Consider the following 19,128-nt stretch of genomic DNA (forward strand, 5'->3'; position numbering starts at 1 on the left):
TTTATTGCCCAATATTATTGTAGGACTTACTGGATTATTCCCATCTAAAGAGATTAAATCTCATCTATTTGTTATTAGTGGTATATTATTATTATTATTATTTTTTTTTTTTTGAGACAGAGTCCTGCTCTGTTGTCCAGGCTTCAGTGCGGTGGCACAATCTCAGCTCACTGCAGCCTCCACCTCCCGGGTTCAAGAGATTCTCTTGCCTCAGCTTCCTAGTAGCTGGGATTATAGGCATGAGCCACCACGCCCGGCTAATTTTTGTATATTGAGTAGAGATGGGCTCTCATCATGTTTGCCAGATTGGTCTCAAACTCCTGACCTCAGGTGATCCACCCACCTTGGCCTCTCAAAGTGCTGGGATTACAGGCCTAAACTACCGCACCCAGCCAGGGTTTTATATTTTAAAAGGCCAGCCAGTGGTAACATATGGTTAACAACTATCATTTTTCTCATTTCCTCACCATTTTACTGAAGGCTATTTAATTGCCTTTTTTTTTTTTTTGAGACAGAGTTTCACTCTTGTTGCCCAGGCTGGAGTGCAATGGCGGGATCTCGGCTCACCATAACCTCCACCTCCCGGGTTCAAGCGATTCTCTTGCCTCAGCCTCCTGAGTAGCTGGGATTACAGGCATGTGCCACCACGCCCAGCTAATTTTGTATTCTTAGTAGAGACGGGGTTTCTCCATGTTGGTCAGGCTGGTCTCAGCCTCCCAAAGTGCTGCAATTACAGGCCTGAGCTACCACGCCTGGCCAGGCTATTTAATTACTTTTAATTTTTTTTTTTTTTTTTTTTTTTTTGAGACGGAGTCTCGCTCTGTCACCCAAGCTGGAGTGCACTGGCCAGATCTCAGCTCACTGCAAGCTCCGCCTCCCGGGTTCACGCCATTCTCCTGCCTCAGCCTCCCGAGTAGCTGGGACTACAGGCGCCCGCCACCTCGCCCGGCTAGTTTTTTGTATTTTTTAGTAGAGACGGGGTTTCACTGTGTTAGCCAGGATGGTCTCGATCTCCTGACCTTGTGATCCGCCCGCCTCGGCCTCCCAAAGTGCTGGGATTACAGGCTTGAGCCACGCGCCCGGCCTACTTTTAATATTAACATTAATAATTTATTCTCTGACTTTTTTTTCTTTGAGATGGGGTCTCTGTTGCTGAGGCTGGTGTGCTCTGGCACCATCACAGCCCATTGCAGCCTCAACCTCCCCAGGCTGAGGTGATCCTTCCACCTCATTTTTTGTATTTTTTGTAAAGATGGGGTTTCGCCATGTTGCCCAGGCTGATCTCAAATTCCTTGGCTCAAGTGATCTCCCCACTGCAGCTTCCCAAAGTGCTGAGATTACAGGTGTGAGCCACCATGCCCGGGCTTTTTTGAGATTATGTCTAGCTCTGTTGTCCAGGCTGGAGTGCAGTGGTACAGTCACAGCTCACTGCAGCCTTGACCTTCTGGGCTCAAGTGATCTTCCTGCCTCGGCTTCCTGGGTAGCTGGGTCTGCAGGCGGGCATCACCACATTCGACTAATTTTTAAATTTTGTGTAGAGATGGGCTTTTGCTTTGTCGCCCTGGCTGGCCCCAAACTCCTGGCCTCAAGTGATCTTCCTGCCTCAGCCTCCTAAAGTGTTGGGATTACAGGCGTGAGCCACTGCACCCAGCCTGAGTTTTTCTTTTCTTTTTATTTTTTATTTTTTATTTTTGAGATGGAGTTTCGCTTTTGTTGCCCAAGCTGGAGTGCAGTGGCACGATTTCAGCTCACTGCACCCTTCGCCTAACAGGGTCAAGCAATTCTCCTGCCTCAGCCTCCCGAGTAGCTAGATTACAGGTGCGCACCAGCACACCTGGCTGTTTTTTTGGTTTTTAGTAGAGACAGGGTTTCCCCATGTTGGCCAGGCCGGTCTCAAACCCCTGACCTCCGGTGATCCGCCCGCCTCAGCCTCCCAGTGTTGGGATTAGAGGTGTGATCAGCCTCATTATATTTAATTCCTTTCAGGGAAAAAGAGTCTGCATTGCTGCTCCCTTCCTCTTTCTTGGCCTCTCTGTTCACTCCTCACAGTGGCCATGGGAGTCCCCTGACGTCCACCAGTTTGCTCCTTTCTGGCCTTTCATTCCTGGGCCTCACTGTTTTACTGGGAGGAAGACAAGACAGGTGATGCTGACAGCATCCTACATGTAAGAAAGCAGAATATGAACCGGCTTCCTGTGCTGCAGTCACACAGCAAGCTCCCAAGCCTAAGCCAGTTGGCCACCACCAAGTCACGTCTCACAGATGCTTCCTGTGCTGTGCAGAGCAGCGTGGAGATGGTCAGGAAGGATCATGAAGGATCTGGGTCTGAATAGGGTGACTGGCTGATGCCATCAGAGCCTGATTCATCTGCTCAGAGTTATGTTCTTTTGCCTTTTTTTTCTATAAAAATTCCAAGCTGGGCACGGTGGCTTAAGCCTGTAATCCCAGCACTTTGGGAGGCTGAGGCGGGTGAATCACTTGAGGCCAGGAGTTCGGAAGCGGCCTGGCCAACATGGCGAGACTAAAAATGCAAAATTAGCCTCTACGAAAAGTACAAAAATTAGCCGAGCGTGGTGGTGTGTACCTGTGGTCCCAGCTACTCGGGAGGCTGAGGCCGGAGAATCGTTTGAACCCGGGAGGCAGAGGTTGCAGTGAGCCAAGATTGCACCACTGCACTCCGGCCTGTGTGACAGTGAGACTCTATCTTAAAAAAAAAAAAAAAAGTTCCAATCCTCAGGTTTCTCTGTAAGACCACTTTTCACAGTGCTCTGATACTTCTAACGCAGTGCAGTAGCAGCTGTGTTAGAAGAATGAGGGGTTCAGCCAGGCGCTGTGGCTCACACTTGTAATACTAGCACTTTGGGAGGCCGAGCGGGTGGATCACACTGTCAGGAGTTCAAGACCAGCCTGGCCAATATGGTGAGACGCCAATATGGTGAAACCCCATCTCTACTAAAATTACAAAAACTTAGCCGGGCATGGTGGCAGGTGCCTGTAATCCCAGCTACTCCGGAGGCTGAGGCAGAGAACTGCTTAAACCTGGACAGGCGGAGGTTGCAGTGAGCCAAGATCGCACCACTGCACTCTAGCCTGGGCGACAGAGCGAGACACCATCTCAAAAAAAAAAAAAAAGAAGAAGGAGGAGGAGAATGAGGGGTTCAAAGAACTGCATTTCCGGCTCCCATCATTCCAGTGATTTGAACTTACAGGTCTCATAGATGACGGTGAAACCCCAGAAGCAGCTGCTCTCCGGGAGCTTGAGGAAGAAACTGGCTACAAAGGGGACGTTGCCGAATGTTCTCCAGGTTGGTATTACTTGAAAATTCACCAAGCAATAGATTCCTTAGTGTGGGAAGGGATTATTTGGGTGTTCTTTATGCTCAGAATTCACTGAAGAGAAATCATAGATTAGGACTGGTCACCGAGTGTAAGCGAATCTCCCCGCCCAGGAGGAAACTGGAGCCAGAAGGGCCTGAAGTTGGGGGAGAATTAATGAAATTAAATTGCCTTTTGGTTGAGTGCGGTGGGTCACGCCTGTATTCCCAGCACTTTGGGAGGCCAAGGCAGGTGGATCACCTGAGGTCAGGAGTTCGAGACCAGCCTGGCCAACATGGTAAAGCCCACCCATCTCTACTAAAAATACAAAAATTAGCCAGGTGGCACACACCTGTGATCCCAGCTACTCGGGAGACTGAGGCAGGAGAATTACTTGAACCCAGAGGGCAGAGGTTGCAGTCAGCCGAGATCACACCGGTGTACTCCATCCTGGGCAATAAGAGCAAAGTGAAACTCTGTTTCAAAAAACAAATAAATTGCCTTTTGGAATTTCCCACACCCTGAGTTTTATTGCTCACCCACCTCATCCATGTGTTACCCTCATCACTGGAAGGTTTTTTGAGCTTGATGTGGTGAAGGGATTTTACAACTTGTCAGTACCATCTAACCCCGCAGACCTAGCAAGCTTGACTGGGGCACTCTGGGGAGAGTGAGTGTGCCCAGATGCTTTGCAGCCTGCAGGTCTGCCAGCCCAATGTGAGAACGAGTCTTCCTGCATCACCTCCACGTCCATGCTGAGCTGCGAGACGCATCTTCTTCCTAAGACCATAGTGAAACAAATGCCAAGGGACTGACGCCTCTGACGGTCCCTTCTTTCCACAGCCGTCTGTATGGACCCAGGCTTGTCAAACTGCACCTTACACATCGTGACAGTCACCATTAACGGAGATGACGCCGAAAACGCCAGGCCAAAGCCAAAGCCAGGTATGTGCGTGTCGGCTGTGTTGAAGGTGGTGCGGTTGCATCATGTGTCTTGGAACTTGCTGCTAGTTTGATTTATTAAAAGAATGTAGTCTTTCATAGAAAGAATCGGTCTTTCTTTTTTTTTTTTTGAGACGGAGTCTCGCTGTCGCCCAGGCTGGAGTGCAGTGGCCGGATCTCAGCTTACTGCAAGCTCCGCCTCCCAGGTTCACGCCATTCTCCTGCCTCAGCCTCTAGAGTAGCTGGGACTACAGGCGCCCACCACCATGCCTGGCTAATTTTTTGTATTTTTAGTAGAGACGGGGTTTCACTGTGGTCTCGATCTCCTGACCTTGTGATCCGCCCGCCTCGGCCTCCCCAAGTGCTGAGATTACAGGCTTGAGCCAGCGCGCCCGGCAGAATAGGTCTTTCAAACAGACTTCGTCAATATTCTTGTCTCTTCCTAATCATGTATTTTAGCATTTTTCTTTTGCCACTTCATTGATCTTTATGCTTTCTTTGTAAAAAAAAAAAAAAAAAAAAGTTACATGACATATTTCCCTGTTTTCTGTATGAAGTGTATTCCCACTTAGTAAGATGAGCTGCAGGCTTAAATAGTAAACAGTGAGAAACTTGAATCACCCTGGTTTCCGTCTTCATGTATATTGTAAGAATGGCGTCAGTTCCCCTGTAGCCCCAGCTGCCCTGGACAGTGAAGCAGGAGGATCACTTAAGCCCAGGAGTTGGAGGAGCTATGATGGCGCCACTCTGTGACAGAATGAGACCATGTCTCTCTTTAAAAAAAAAAAAAAGGGCCGGGCGCGGTGGCTCAAGCCTGTAATCCTAGCACTTTGGGAGGCCGAGACGGGCGGATCACGAGGGCAGGAGATCGAGACCATCCTGACTAACACGGTGAAACCCCGTCTCTACTAAAAACTACAAAAAACTAGCCGGGCGAGGTGGCGGCGCCTGTAGTCCCAGCTACTCGGGAGGCTGAGGCAGGAGAATGGCGTGAACCCGGGAGGCGGAGCTTGCAGTGAGCTGAGATCCGGCCACAGCACTCCAGCCTGGGCGACAGAGCGAGACTCCGTCTCAAAAAAAAAAAAAAGAAAAAAAAAGGCCTAAGTAATTGTTAAGGGGCAGCAGCTTATTCACTAGTTTTCTTCGCTCTATAATATCCTTAGCAACTTTGGATTCAAAAGCTGTTAATGTCTCCATCCGTTCCGTGTTGTCTCCCATCCTTTTAAAGGGGGTATTTATAGGTGCACCACAGTAAATCAGTATCCGTGATATTCTTTAATTTTTTACCCTCTTCAGTTGTTCATATTTATGTGTCAGTATCCCACTGCAACTAATTTTAAGTCTTTTTTGCCGGGCACGGTGGCTTACGCCTGTAATCCCAACACTTTGGAAGGCTGAGGTGGGCAGATCACTTGAGGTCAGAAGCTCAAGACCAGCCTGGCCAACATGGCGAAACCCCATCTCTACTGAAAATACAAAAATTAGCCGGGCGTGTTGGTGCGCACCTGAAGTCCCAGCTACTCAGGAGGCTGAGGCACAAGAACCCCTTGAACCCAAGAGGCGGAGGCTGCAGTGAGTCAAGATCATGGCACTGTGCCACTGCACTGCAGCCCCGGCAACAGAGTGAGACCCTGTCTCCAATACATAAATAAATAACTCTTAATTTTTGAACTGCACATAATACATATAACACACTGTGGGAAAGTATGGCAGTTCCTCAGAATATTAGATACAGAATTATTATATGAGCTGGCATTTCAGCTCCTAAGTCTACACCCAGAAGAACTGAAACAGGGACTCTTGTGTGCCTGTGTTCATGGCAGCCTCTGGAAACAGCCCAAGTGTCTGCCAGCAGAGGGATGCATGCACAAAATGTAATATACACACAAACACACACACACGCTGAAACATGTGGTAACATGATGCGCAAATACTGTGATTCTACTTATCTGAGGTGCCCAGAATAGACAAACTGATAAGAGGAAGACAGTAGAGTAAGGGCTACTTAGGGATGAGGAATTAGTGTTGAGTAGATCCCGAGTTTCTGTTGGGTGTCATGAAAAGTTCTGGAGATGGATACTGGTGGTGGTGGTTGCGCACCGTTCTGAATGTTATTTAATGCCACTGAATTGTACCTTTGTAGTGGTTAAAATGGAAAGTTTTTATATGTTCTGTATATTTTACCATAATATGGAGATTCATATCTATAAAAAATATACATCTTATCGAATATGCTTTAAATGTTGCCACTTAACATTATGTGGAGAACAATAACTTCATACTGCTCGAGTCTGACAACGTATATAAATTAAGTTAGCAGAGACCCAGGTTGCTGTGGAATTCTTAAAGCCTCTTGCATAAGCCTCTTGCATAAAAGTCTTCCCATGTTACCATTCCAGGCCTTGCTGAAATGTTCTCCTTCTGTTTCTTTCCAGGGGATGGAGGTACGTTCCACAACTCCTCGTGGCCGAGTGTGTACGGCTTGTTGTAGTGGTGATGGCTGCAGGCATTTTGAGTTGTTTTGGTAGGCTCTTGACGTTAGCTTTGTTTTCACTTGCACTTTGTCTGTTTAGAATTTGTGGAAGTCATTTCTTTACCCAAGAATGACCTGCTGCAGAGACTCCATGGTAAGCATTCTCCAGACCGCCACCCAGCTTTCTCCAGTTTTCCCCGTCCCCATCCCAGCAAATTGGGTACTAAAGATAACTCCGTATCTTTATCTTTTTGATACCACTGAAGTCAAATGCCTGGCAACTTGTAAAACTTGCAGGTGACCACTACTAATTTTCCTTTCTGGGTGGCACAGAGTTTGAAAGTAGGAGCAAAGCATTCTGGGTCAAGTGCAAACTTTTGGTAGAGGCTTTTTCTCCTACATAGCGGCCCAACTGACATTCCTGCTGAATAGCCGAAACGATTCTACATGTTAAACCTTCAATCCATAGTGATGCAAAGGTGTGGGTAGAGAAGCTGTTAGCTTTTCCTCGAGTATGCTAGTCTGAGGGACAATCCTTTGTGGAGGCTCTATGTTCGCGGAGAAATTGATGATACTCCAACAAATACTTGAGGTATTTCCTGTATACTCGGCGTGATACGCTTTTCACATAATAAACCAGACTAGCCATGTGGCCCTTAGAAATCACTGGTCAGAGGCCGGGCGCGGTGGCTCACGCCTGTAATCCCAGCACTTTGGGAGGCTGAGGCGGACGGATCACAAGGTCAGGAGATCGAGACCACGGTGAAACCCCATCTCTACTAAAAATACAAAAAACTAGCCAGGCGCAGTGGCGGGCGCCTGTAGTCCCAGCTACTCGGGAGGCTGAGGCAGGAGAATGGCGGGAACCCGGAGGGCGGAGCTTGCAGTGAGCTGAGATCCGGCCACTGTACTCCAGCCTGGGCGACAGAGCGAGACTCCGTCTCAAAAAAACAAAAAGAAATCACTGGTCATGTAGATGCATTGTGTACTTCTTGGCCACCCATCTTTTAGGGACTTTGTAAACAGTAGGTAAGCTTATGGAGAGAAAACTCCTTTGATAAAACCATGAGAGGAGATACTGTATGGAGACATGGCATGGGCCTTTCAAGGAGCACCTCCGAACGGGCCAGCAAATCCCTGTCACTCATCCAGAAAGAAGCAGACACTTTTCATCACGGGAATATTTTATTGGGTATAAGTGTTTTAGGTCATTGATACCTGATTTTTCTACTGTTCTTAAGTGATTACTTCAAATGTGACTTGAGGCATTGTTTGGCCTGAAGCTTTAAGACCAGTTTCTTAAGCTTTTCCCTAAGCGTCAGCGGCTTACAGTTTCACTGAATAAGCAGGGCGCCTGGTTTTGAAATGTGTTATTTGTTTAAAAATCTGAGTGTGTCTTTCAAAGGCTGCTGTGATTTATTTGGATAAAATCATTTCAGATCCCTCGACAGCTTCCACTCCGGCTTCACCTTTCCAAAAACTAGATCTAAGGTAGAGGCCACCTCGACAGCTGAAAGTCAGAGTGAGAACAATATACTGAATGGACACAATACTTTATCTGGCATGTATTTAGAGAAAGGCGTGACAATCAGTACGAGGCAGCACAGCTCGGAGTCACAGGCCCCACTCGGTTTGAGGCTCCGTGGACCATAATTAGCTGTCACGTCAAACAGGTTCCATAGCCTCTCTCGGCTTTTTTCATAAAACAGGAACAATAACAGCCCCTCCCTTTGAGGAGGTGTGTGGAAAGTAGGGTGACGTAGGCTAGTGTGAAATGCCATGTGGGGTTATCTTTTAGTAGAAGAGTATCCTTTTCAAAAATGTCTTCCTTCTCCCTTCCACCTTCTTAACTTCCCTTTTGGTCTTAGAAGAGGGAGAAAAAATAGAATAAGTGAGGTAAGTGAGGGGAGGTGGAGAGAGGGCTACTGTGGCTATAAAGGAGGAGGGATAAAAGAACCGAATTGCCTAGCTTTAGTAGAATCAAAACATAGTAATAAAACCATTTATTCAACAAGCAACATTTGAGAAGTCAGAAGGAAGGTATTACACTTTAAGATCAGTTTGCTGGCTGGGTGTGGTGGCTCACACCTGTAATCCCAGCGTTTTGGGAGGCTGAGGTAGGCTGATCACTTGAGGTCAGGAGCTCCAGACCAGCATGGCCAACATGGTGAAACCCCATCTCTACTAAAAATACAAAAATTAGCCAGGCGTGGTCGTGCCTGCTGGTAATCCCAGCTACTCAGGAGGCTGAGGCAGGAGAATCGCTTGAACCCGGGAGGCGCAGGTTGCAGTGAGCCAAGATCGTGGCACTGTGCTGCATCCTGGTGACAAAGCGAGACTCCATCTCAAAAATATAAAAAATAAATAATAATTTAAAAAAAGATCAGTTTGCCACAGAGTAGCATCTGCCAGTTACTAAGCACCTGCTATGCCCAGGTGAGTAGGACATGCTCCCTGCCTGCAAATGTTCCCTAGCTTGTTCCCAAACAAGCGGCTAGGAAAACAAGAGGCTGATTTTACATCTGGCAACCTCCATCTGAGTGAAACAAATTTTAATGAAAGCCTGTGGTAATAAGGTCCTGAGACCTCATTCTTGGTAGTGTATCTCCAGTCCTAACATGCACACAGTTTAACTTGCCAGGGGAAAATACGTATCCCCTAGCAGCAGAAAAGACGGAATCCCTAAGATCCTACATAATCATCACCATCTAGTTTCAGAACAGCACAGTCCTACCCCAGCTATAAATGAGGTATAGTGATTGGCTCTATACACTTCCAACTTGACTGTTTTAACACATAAAATCATTATCCCTGATGTTCTTGTCTCATGCTAGGAATGTAATCTTGCCTTTATAGTCTTTAGTCTTTAAGATCCTTCTAGGCCAAAAAAAAAAAAAAAATGTATCACCAGCATCTAGCATAGGAACTGGCATATAGTACTTGCTCCGCAAATATTGATTGAATAAGATGTTTTGTCCTTCCTTAATGGCATGATCTAAGTTGTTTTCTTTGCTTTCCACAGCTCTGGTAGCTGAAGAACATCTTACAGTGGACGCCAGGGTCTATTCCTACGCTCTAGCGCTGCAACATGCCAATGCGAAGCCATTTGAAGTGCCCTTCTTGAAATTTTAAGGCCAAATATGACACGGGCCATTTTTGTAAGCAAGACCACCAGGCCTTCTTCACTAAGACTTTGTATTCAACTTAGTTCCATGTAGATTTGCCATTAGCTTTTTCCTAAAATAAAAGCACAGAACAGATGTGGTGGTGGTATGGAATTGCAATTACAGGTAGGTTGTGACCCTCATTTAAATAACTCCAGCTAAAATTAACAAAAAAGAAAATAAATGCAAGTACGTTTACTCCAGTTTTTTAAAGCTCAACAGCAGTTAACTACAGCTCAATTACTTTTCTAGTCTAGTCTGGTAGACAGGGATATTTGTACAGGAAAACAGACCTGAGTTCCCAATTAGGTCAACTATTTCCACTCTCAACCCCCACTGTAAAATTCTAGAGCTGGGCATGCAAATAACCGTGTCCTCCATTGGTGTTTAAAACAGCGTTAAAATGAAAAAAAGACTCTTCAGCCTCTTCTAATTGAATTTTTACTATGCAAAATTCATCTAGGGTAGTTGAATCCAACTAGGGTAGGATTCAGCAGAATCCACAACTAGTTTAAGTCCACCTATTTACTGAAGCTGAACCAGCTAATTTTAAGTAAGGAAAATGGTTGATTCCATTCACTGCACCGAGGCTAGGAGACTAATGAAAATTCAGGGCCATCCCTCAAGCATCTGCACATACTTGAGGATCTCTTTTCCTATCCTTACCTCAAAGAGTACTTGAAGTTTCTGAAAACAAATCCATAAGACTGATATGGTTTGGGGCAGTAATATCTTGATGTTAAACCATGAATAGAACCAGCAAGATCAGCCAGTATGTGAAACCCAATACAGACTACTTCAGAGCAAGAAGTACAGATTGATGTGGTTCCCATTTCATTCCAGCCTGAAACCCTGTCAGTCATCCAGCAGTTCTACCAGTGTTCCTGGGCCATTTTCTTAGCCTCTTGAGTGAGTTTAGCTCTTTTTGTGTTGACTTTTAGGGCCTCCAGCAGCTCCATGATTTTCCAGGACTTTCCAGTCTGGCCCCCACAGAAGTCTCAGGATGATTCCCATCCAGCCCTAAGTCATGTTTCTAGCCTGGCTCCAGCGGGTAAGCCAGGCCCTAAGAACCATATGAAAGGGCTCTCCAGATAAAAGCAGGGTGCTAATGCCACAATGCTACAGTATATCCATGTGTCCACAGGCTCACTGTCTGAGCCCAGGATATTTTTCTGAGTGAAACTGTTAAGATCTTTACACTGGACTTCCTAAAGATAAAACAATTATGGAAATACAGAACTTTATAGATGAAGCTGTCTAGCCCTATACATGTGAAAATTAAGATCCAACTACTTCCTATAATGGTAGCCTTCCCCTATGCCTCTAACCCTTTTTTAAATCCCGATTTCAATCACAGGCATTGTGATTCTTCAAAGCTCTAACTCTTCCTTAGCTCTCAAAGCCACAGGCTATCATTGAAATGGAGAGAGGGCCGGGCGCGGTGGCTCAAGCCTGTAATCCCAGCACTGTGGGAGGCCGAGATGGGCGGATCACGAGGTCAGGAGATCGAGACCATCCTGGCTAACACTGTGAAACCCCGTCTCTACTAAAAAATACAAAAAACTAGCCGGGTGAGGTGGCGGGCGCCTGTAGTCCCAGCTACTTGGGAGGCTGAGGCAGGAGAATGGCGTAAACCCGGGAGGCGGAGCTTGCAGTGAGCTGAGATCCGGCCACTGCACTCCAGCCCGGGCGACAGAGCGAGACTCCGTCTCAAAAAAAAAAAAAAAAAAAAAGAAATGGAGAGAGAAGGCATCTGTAGGTGGGCGCAGCCCAGTCTTTCCACATAGCCCAGTTCCTCCCCAGCCACTCCCCATGGGCATGACCTCTGCAGCTCACCCTTATCCTCTCCTTCTTCCTAAGAGTGCAACTTAGAAGTGAGAGCCAAATCCTAGGATGTATCCCTAAATGCCATTTCTATTTTTTATAAACATGAAAACGTTGTGCTTTGGAAATTAAGTCTGTTTGAGAACTGGCAGTCTGGCTGGCACTGTTTTAAAATGTTTATTTGCCCTGCATTTAAAAACTGAAGGTTTCCTATGTATTAAAAGCCATATTTCCACCTTCTTAAGGAAAAAAAATCGGGCATCCTAACACTGGGTCGATGTTTTTATGGTAACTGAGGCCCTCGGCGGATGCTCTCCGAGCCATTGTTAACATCCTGCCTGCCTGTATCTGCCTTGCCCCTGCGATTATTTGGCTTTGCAAGCATAAGCTACATAAGACATACTACACTTAAGAAACTAAACAGCAATGAAAACCCATACTTCTGAAAAGGGTGTCTTTTAAAAATTAAGTTCGATCTTTTGGGAAATAAAGCACATAGTTTTCAAAATGATTTACCAAGAACTACGCTTTTAAATGGAGACTGGGTTATTGTTTTGAGATCACTGTTTTCCTGTTTCCTCCCAAATGTTAGTCACATATATGATTACCCGTAAGTTGGTCACTGTCCATCAATAATTTAGGATTAAAGTTTGAAGTGTAATTACATTTGACTTTTATAGGCATCTCAGGGTGGACTTCTTATAAATACACTGAACTTATACAAATGATCTTAGAAGATGTTTAATATCAGATTTGTTTATTTTTTTTCAACACAACTGAATCAGTTTTCTTAAATAAAATTTATTGTCTACTGTTTACACTCATGTTGCTGCTGTGAGTACAACAACAGACACAAATTCCTAGCATGAATTACTCATTGTTCACCCCCACTAACTACAGACATTGCTTGAGAATTAGATCTTTGCTTTAGGGATTTAAACAGAAAAGAATCAGGGCCTAGAATCTTGAAAGAGTATTCTCAAGTGACTGGTTGGAGTTAGAAGGCATAGCCAATACAGGCCAACAGCACGATGATGCTGTCACTAGGAAGGGAGGAGGAGGCGGAGGAGGCCTTAGAAGCTGTTGTTTCTAGTGACAGAAATAACTGGAGACTTGATTTTGCCCATGTGGGCTAAGTGGCTGCTGTGAGAAGGGACAAATAAAAATGAGGTGGGGTGGGGAGTAGGGATACCATGAGTTAAAAAAGTATAAAAAGTAATTATCTAAAATATAGATTAGATATAAATGTTCCAGAACTCATTAAATAAGCTCAAAAATACTGGAAAGTGGCAATTTGAACTACATTTATTTTTAAACAAGTGGGGGCAATATTAAGTGTTTTGAATGTTATGTGCAAAACGAATCCATGTCACCATCTCACTGTCATGATTTAACACAGCAAGGTAGATACATTGGTTTCCAGCATTACAGGCAACACTAGATGTACGTTTTTTAATGAATAATGTAAACTTGAGTTTTAAGGCAGCGGGTACTAATGCTGCACACAGACTTAGCTCGGTGCCCATTTCAGAGACGGGTCAGTTAGCACTGAAACAAGAAACTGAAGGGAGAAAAGGGGAATCACCAGTGTCATCTGACAAAAGCCATCCGTCCAGATGTTCTCCCTTTCACGCGCACAGAATGAAGTCTGAACATTCAGAAAAACAAAGCACCCATGCCACCGACTTCGGCCTGTTCTTTCACAAAGATTTCAAAATACTGATAAATAATAGTGACTGCCAGCAGGATTCCAGTGCCGGACCCAATGGCCCCCAGGAAGTCGGCCAGCACCGACAGGGCACCGATGCACAAACCGCCAAATGCAGCCGCGGTGGGGATGTACCTAGGAGACAGAACCCCGAGTTAGGCAGCAGTAGAGACGAAAACAGGTCGAGGCGCAGCAGCCATAGCTGGGTCTAAAGCCTCCCTGAACTCCAGGCGGAACAGACTGCTGTATGGAGGGCTGTGCAGGACACGGCGTGGGAACGGGAGCTCTGATCCAGGCAAAGACTCTGACTTTAATTTCCAGAAACCAGTCAACAGCCAAGAAAGACAATATATGATCTTACAGGAGATGAGATTCCTGGACAGATTTAAATATTAAGATGTTTAAGATTTTTAAATGAGTAACCTTTCGTTCCCTCTTGTGGAATGAAGAGTAAGTATCAACAAATTTATGTCATAAGATTCTGCGAATCCACTTAAGTAATTCAACCTTGGCTGCACGGTAGAATAACCTGGAAAACTTAAAAATGGAATTTAAAATACTGAAAAAAGATTAAAGGCGATGAGAGGTAAAACAAGAACAGCAGGATGATGACAACTGGAGCTGGAGATCCATCATACTATTCTGCAGTCTGTGTTCTAAATAAATAAAAAGTTTAAGGAAAAATACTGGTGCCTTTTCAACAAATGGTGCTGGGACAACTGAATGCCCCCATACAAAAGAAGGAATCTGGATCCCACCAGGCGCGGTGGCTCACGCCTGTAATCCCAGCACTTTGGGAGGCCAAGGCAGGCAGATGATTAGGTCAGGAGTTCAAGACTGGCCTGGCCAACATGAGGAAACCCTGTCTCTACTAAAAATACAAAAAGTAGCCGAGCATGGTGGCGCATGCCTATAATCCCTGCTACTCGGGAGTTGAGACGGGAGAATCGCTTGAACCCGGGACGTCGAGGTTGGAGTGAGCCAAGATGGTGCCACTGCACTCCAGCCTGGGCAACAAAGTAAGACCCCATCTCAGGAAAAAAAAAAAAAAGCTGGCTGGCCCTGGGGGCACACACCTGTGGTCCCAAGCTACTCTGGAGGCTGAGGTGGGGAGGATCGCTTGAGCCCAAGAGGAGGAGGCTGCGGTGAGCTGTGATTGTGCCCCACTTCACATCCACTAGGATGACTGAAATTAAAAAGCCAGAGCTAGTGCTGGCGAGGACAGGCAGCCGGAACCTGATACACTGCTGGTGGGAATGTGGACTGGAGCAGCCACCCTGGAAGACAGCTGAGCAGCTCCTCAAAATGTTCAACACAGAGTCAGTTACCATGTGACCCAACAATTCCACTCCTTGAGAAATGAAAACATCCACGCAAAATCTGTACAAGGATGTTCACAACAGCATTCTTCATAAAAAGTGGAAACAACCACATTTCTATCAACTGATAAAGTGTGGAAAAGCCTACAATCGAATCTTATTCGTGAAAAGAATTCAGCACGTGGACTGTGAAAACATGGTGCCAAGCGAAAGCAGCACTTACAAAATAACACACATTATAGGATTCCATTTACATGAAGTGTGCAGAAGAGGCGCATCTGTAGAGACGAAGTTAAAAGGGACTGCCTGGGCTGGTGCGTGGGCGGGTGGGCTACTAGGTACAGGGTTTCTTTCTGGGTGGTGACAATGTGTTTAAAATCAAACTTAGGAATGTACAAGTCTGAATATACTAAAAAACACTGAACAACATACTTTGAGTGAGTGAATTACATGGTATCTGAATTTTATCTCAATAAAGCTGTTACCAGAAAAATGAAACTCTGATGTCTGGAACTCGCCCCAGACCAAATAAGCCACACTTCCTGGGAAATCCTTTTTAAAAGTTCTCTGGTGATTTTATGTGCAGCCAGCCAAGGCTGAGAACAGCACTGATCTGCAAGATTTTATCACTGGGATGAGCAGAGCAGTGACCACAATTTCAATTAATAATTCAGTTGTCGGTTTTGACATGGAAAACAAGTTCTGTGTGACATTTTGATTCATTTGTCTGAATGGAAGGGCTTTAAATATGAACTTGAACAAAGAAACTCATTGAGCCATCGCTGAAAGACCGAAACACAAACACAGGCCTATAAAGGTGTTGATCTAGCGGCCTCACCTGTTAAGCTCATGAACCATAGAGGTATCTCGGTGACCCCTCATTACCATCTGCTGTTCTTTCAGCTGTTTAGCCACCTGCCGAGAGAAAAGCTACTTTGAAAATCCACCTCCAACATTTCACTGCTTACATCTACCACGTTCTATGCAAAGTGCTTCCCACACACTAACAAGGAACATACAATAGCCTGAAAGTTACACTGTCCTGTTATTCACATTAAGCCTGAGGCAACCAAGGTTTCAGTGCCACTCCATTCCATGTTAACCATATGAAACCGGTGCTTCTCAACCCTTCTTCCGTTACCAAACAAGATTTTGTTTTGCAGGAGGGTTGCAAACCACTGTAACAGCTAAGAATGTTTTACCTTTTGGGAACCAACTTTTAGCCCGTTGGGGTGACACTGACTCATTAAAAATGTATAAATTAAAGTTATAAAGGAGTGTATCAACTACTGTTTTGACAATTAAATATGAATTTTTCCAAAAACAAAGTTTTTACTTTTTTTTTTGAGACGGAGTCTTGCTGTCTCCTAGGCTGGAGTGCAGTGGCGTGATCTCGGCTCACTGCAAGCTCCGCCTCCCGGGTTCATGCCATTCTCCTGCCTCAGCCACCCAAGTAGCTGGGACTATAGGCACCCACCACCGTGCCGGGCTAATTTTTTGTATTTTTAGTAGAGACAGGGTTTCACCGTGTTAGCCAGGATGGTCTTGATCTCCTGAACTAGTGATCTGCCCATCTCAGCCTCCCAAAGTGCTGGGATTACAGGCGTGAGCCAGCGTACCCAGCCTATTTTACTTTTTAAAAATTTTTTATTTATCTATGTATTCATTTATTTTGGAGACGGAGTCTAGCTCTGTCACCAGGCTGGAGTTCAGTGGCACAATCTCGGCTCACTGCAACTTCCAACTCCCGGGTTCAAGCGATTCTCCTGCCTCAGCCTCCTAAGTGGCTAGGATTACAGGCATGTGCCGCCACACCCAGCTAATTTTTGTATTTTTAGTAGAGAAGGGGTTTCACCATGTTGGCCAGGATAGTCTCGATCTCCTAACCTTGTGATCTGCCCACCTTGGCCTCCCAAAGTGCTGGGATTACAAGCGTGAGCCACTGCACCCGGCCTTTTTTATTTTTTTGAGATAGGATCTCGCTCTGTCACCCAGGCTGGAGTGCAGTAGTGCAATCTTGGCTCACCACAACCTCCACCTCCTGGACTCAAGCGTTAATGCTCCGTCTCAACCTCCTAAGTAGCTGGGACCACAGGCACGCACCACCATGCCCGGCTAAATTTTTTTTTTTTTTTTTTTTTTTTTGCATTTTTTAGTCATGACGGGGTCTTGCCATGTTGTCCAGGCTGGTCTCAAAACTCCTAAGCTCAAGCAATCCAGCTGCCTCAGCCTCACAAAGTGCTACGATTACAGACGTGAGCCACCATGCATCGCCAAGAGTTTTATTTTAAAATAAACCAAACACTTACATCTTTGGCTGAGGAGCCAGACACTTCAATCCATGTCTTAGAGAAGAATGCGCATGATCCCAACATGAAGATGATATAAACAACGACATGGACGGGATCCTCAAAGATGGCACCCATGGACTCAGGAGGAGAAAGATAGTAACACAGGCCTCCAACTGGGTAAGAACGTGCGGGTCCTCCCCCACTGACATCCTACAGAACAGGGGTACAAAGAACAAGTGGTCAACCTAATTAGGAATACATTTGTATGACACTTCAAACTTCTCAGAAATGACAGTGTTTTAAGTTCAAGGCATGTACAGCTAGTCATTCAATGTAGCTTCAGAATGTCCTTTTGTGTCTAATACCTTCACTCCTTCAAAGTTACACAATGAGCACCTATTACATGCAAGACACTGAAAATACTATGAGTCATTTTTAAAAATTGTAATATATTACGAAATCTTCCATTACTGAAAACAGGAATATGATTACATTTGCAATCGACCTCTGATTATACTTAAAATCTGAAAATTTCTGAGATATGAGAGTATCCAGTCAGAATATTCAGATCCCTATGAGTGATCCTTCCATATGAAAATATTAATGCAATCAACTAAAATATTGACATAAGACTTTAACTTGCTGCCTAAACTTTATGTGGTTTGTATGTTATTATAACGAGTAATCTTTTAATAAGTATAATAACTGGATTTTTATCTACACACTTAAAAAGTCTTATAGAAATAGGAACAGTATTATTAGCTCATATTAAATAAAGTTTTGGGGTATACAGATAGGGGGTGAGAAACCAATTTTTAGTTGCAATGATTACAGTACCTGGTTCTTGAATTTATGACTGCCAAATGCTTTCTTTACTGTGCCCCTGGAATCACTGATCCCAGATCAAAAGCACTATCTCCCAATAATTCTCTCATTAAGAAGCAGCTTACTCAAGGTCATAACACAATTTGTACAGGACCAACTACTCAAAGCACTAACACTAAGAAATTCTCATCAGAGTAATAACTACTCCTGGACTATTCTGAGGAGGAGAGAAACAGCATTCTTCTTACTCCTGTCTCTAACTTTCCTGTCCTTGTTGTAACATTAGCCAGAATACAACAGGTCACATTTGTGTTAATTGAATGGAAAAGAAGTATTATGAATAAAGGAAATCCTATTCCCTTCAACTGATATGTAAGAGTTACTGTCTTACTCTCTTAAAAAAAAAAAAAAAAAGCTATTTCTTTAAATGGCATTCAGTCAAAGCAGAAAGGTACAATGAAAAAGCAGAGGTATAATGAAAAAGATAGTATATGAAGACAAATGCACAGAATAAACACCATATTGCAAGAATAACTGTACAAGAAAATACTATTCTTTGGTGGGGTGTAAATTCTAGAATTACATACTGTGGCAAAGAATAAAGGACATTCGTCTTTTAAAATTCTGTTGTTTTTGAGACACGGTCTCACTCTGTCACCCAGGCTGGCATGCAGTGGTATGATCATAGCTCACTGTAGCTTCAAACTCCTGGGCTCAAGCGATCCTCCCACCTCAGCCTCCTGAGAAGATAGGACTACAGGCACGTAACACTGTACCCAGCTAGTTTTTAAATTCTTTTGTAGAGATGGGGTCTCGCTATGTTGCCCAGACAGGTCTCCAACTCCTGGCCTTTAAGCTATCCTCTCTACTTGGTCTCCCGAAGTGCTGGGATTACAGATGAGAGCCAACACTCCTGGCTAAAATCTGTAATTTTAAGAGGGAAAATGCCCCTTTGTTAGGTGACAGAATTTAAACCTATGAAAATTCAGTCCCACAGTAACTCACACTTCAATAACAAAGTGGCTGGACTGCTTTAGAAAAAATTATGACAAGGGGGATGTATATGAGAATGTACAGGATTATATTACTAGCAGCACCGCTGTCTCTACCATCTAGTTAACAGCATGCCTGTCTCTAGCCCAGCTCATCACAAGCTGGTTTACTGCCATTCAGACCTTGAAAAATGGAGGAGGCCTGGAGGCAGGGTGGGAGATAGGAAAGGATAGGATGAGTCCAGTATCTCATATGTTAGCAGCACAAATAGCAT

General features: G+C 44.8%; 2 protein-coding genes across 5 annotated transcripts in view; one reads left to right on the top strand and one right to left on the bottom strand.

Annotated features, from left to right (window-relative positions):
* NUDT5 (nudix hydrolase 5) overlaps nucleotides 1–9,991 on the top strand; it is a 29,282-nt gene extending 19,291 nt beyond the window's left edge. The window contains exons 6-10 of one of the 2 annotated variants that reach the window (XM_033209219.1): nucleotides 3,210–3,305; nucleotides 4,159–4,260; nucleotides 6,693–6,701; nucleotides 6,831–6,884; nucleotides 9,753–9,990. In XM_033209219.1, coding sequence (XP_033065110.1) covers nucleotides 3,210–3,305; nucleotides 4,159–4,260; nucleotides 6,693–6,701; nucleotides 6,831–6,884; nucleotides 9,753–9,862 — 371 coding nt within the window. In that variant the 3' untranslated portion in view covers nucleotides 9,863–9,990. Of the gene's footprint in view, nucleotides 1–3,209; nucleotides 3,306–4,158; nucleotides 4,261–6,692; nucleotides 6,702–6,830; nucleotides 6,885–9,752 lie in introns of both variants that reach the window. The other variant, XM_033209220.1, reaches the window with a different exon arrangement.
* Nucleotides 9,992–12,457: 2,466 nt separating this feature from the next.
* The window catches only part of SEC61A2 (SEC61 translocon subunit alpha 2), a 41,018-nt gene continuing 34,347 nt past the window's right edge, over nucleotides 12,458–19,128 (bottom strand). The window contains exons 10-12 of one of the 3 annotated variants that reach the window (XM_033209213.1): nucleotides 17,055–17,246; nucleotides 15,584–15,660; nucleotides 12,458–13,561 (exon numbers count right to left, since the gene is read on the bottom strand). In XM_033209213.1, the coding sequence (XP_033065104.1) occupies nucleotides 13,375–13,561; nucleotides 15,584–15,660; nucleotides 17,055–17,246 (456 nt within the window). In that variant the 3' untranslated portion in view covers nucleotides 12,458–13,374. The remainder of the gene's footprint in view (nucleotides 13,562–15,583; nucleotides 15,661–17,054; nucleotides 17,247–19,128) is intronic. The other 2 variants (XR_004436630.1, XM_033209214.1) reach the window with 2 other exon arrangements.

Source organism: Trachypithecus francoisi, unplaced genomic scaffold (assembly GCF_009764315.1).
Source record: "Trachypithecus francoisi isolate TF-2019V2 unplaced genomic scaffold, Tfra_2.0 Lachesis_group9, whole genome shotgun sequence".
Taxonomy (NCBI): Eukaryota; Metazoa; Chordata; class Mammalia; order Primates; family Cercopithecidae; genus Trachypithecus; species Trachypithecus francoisi.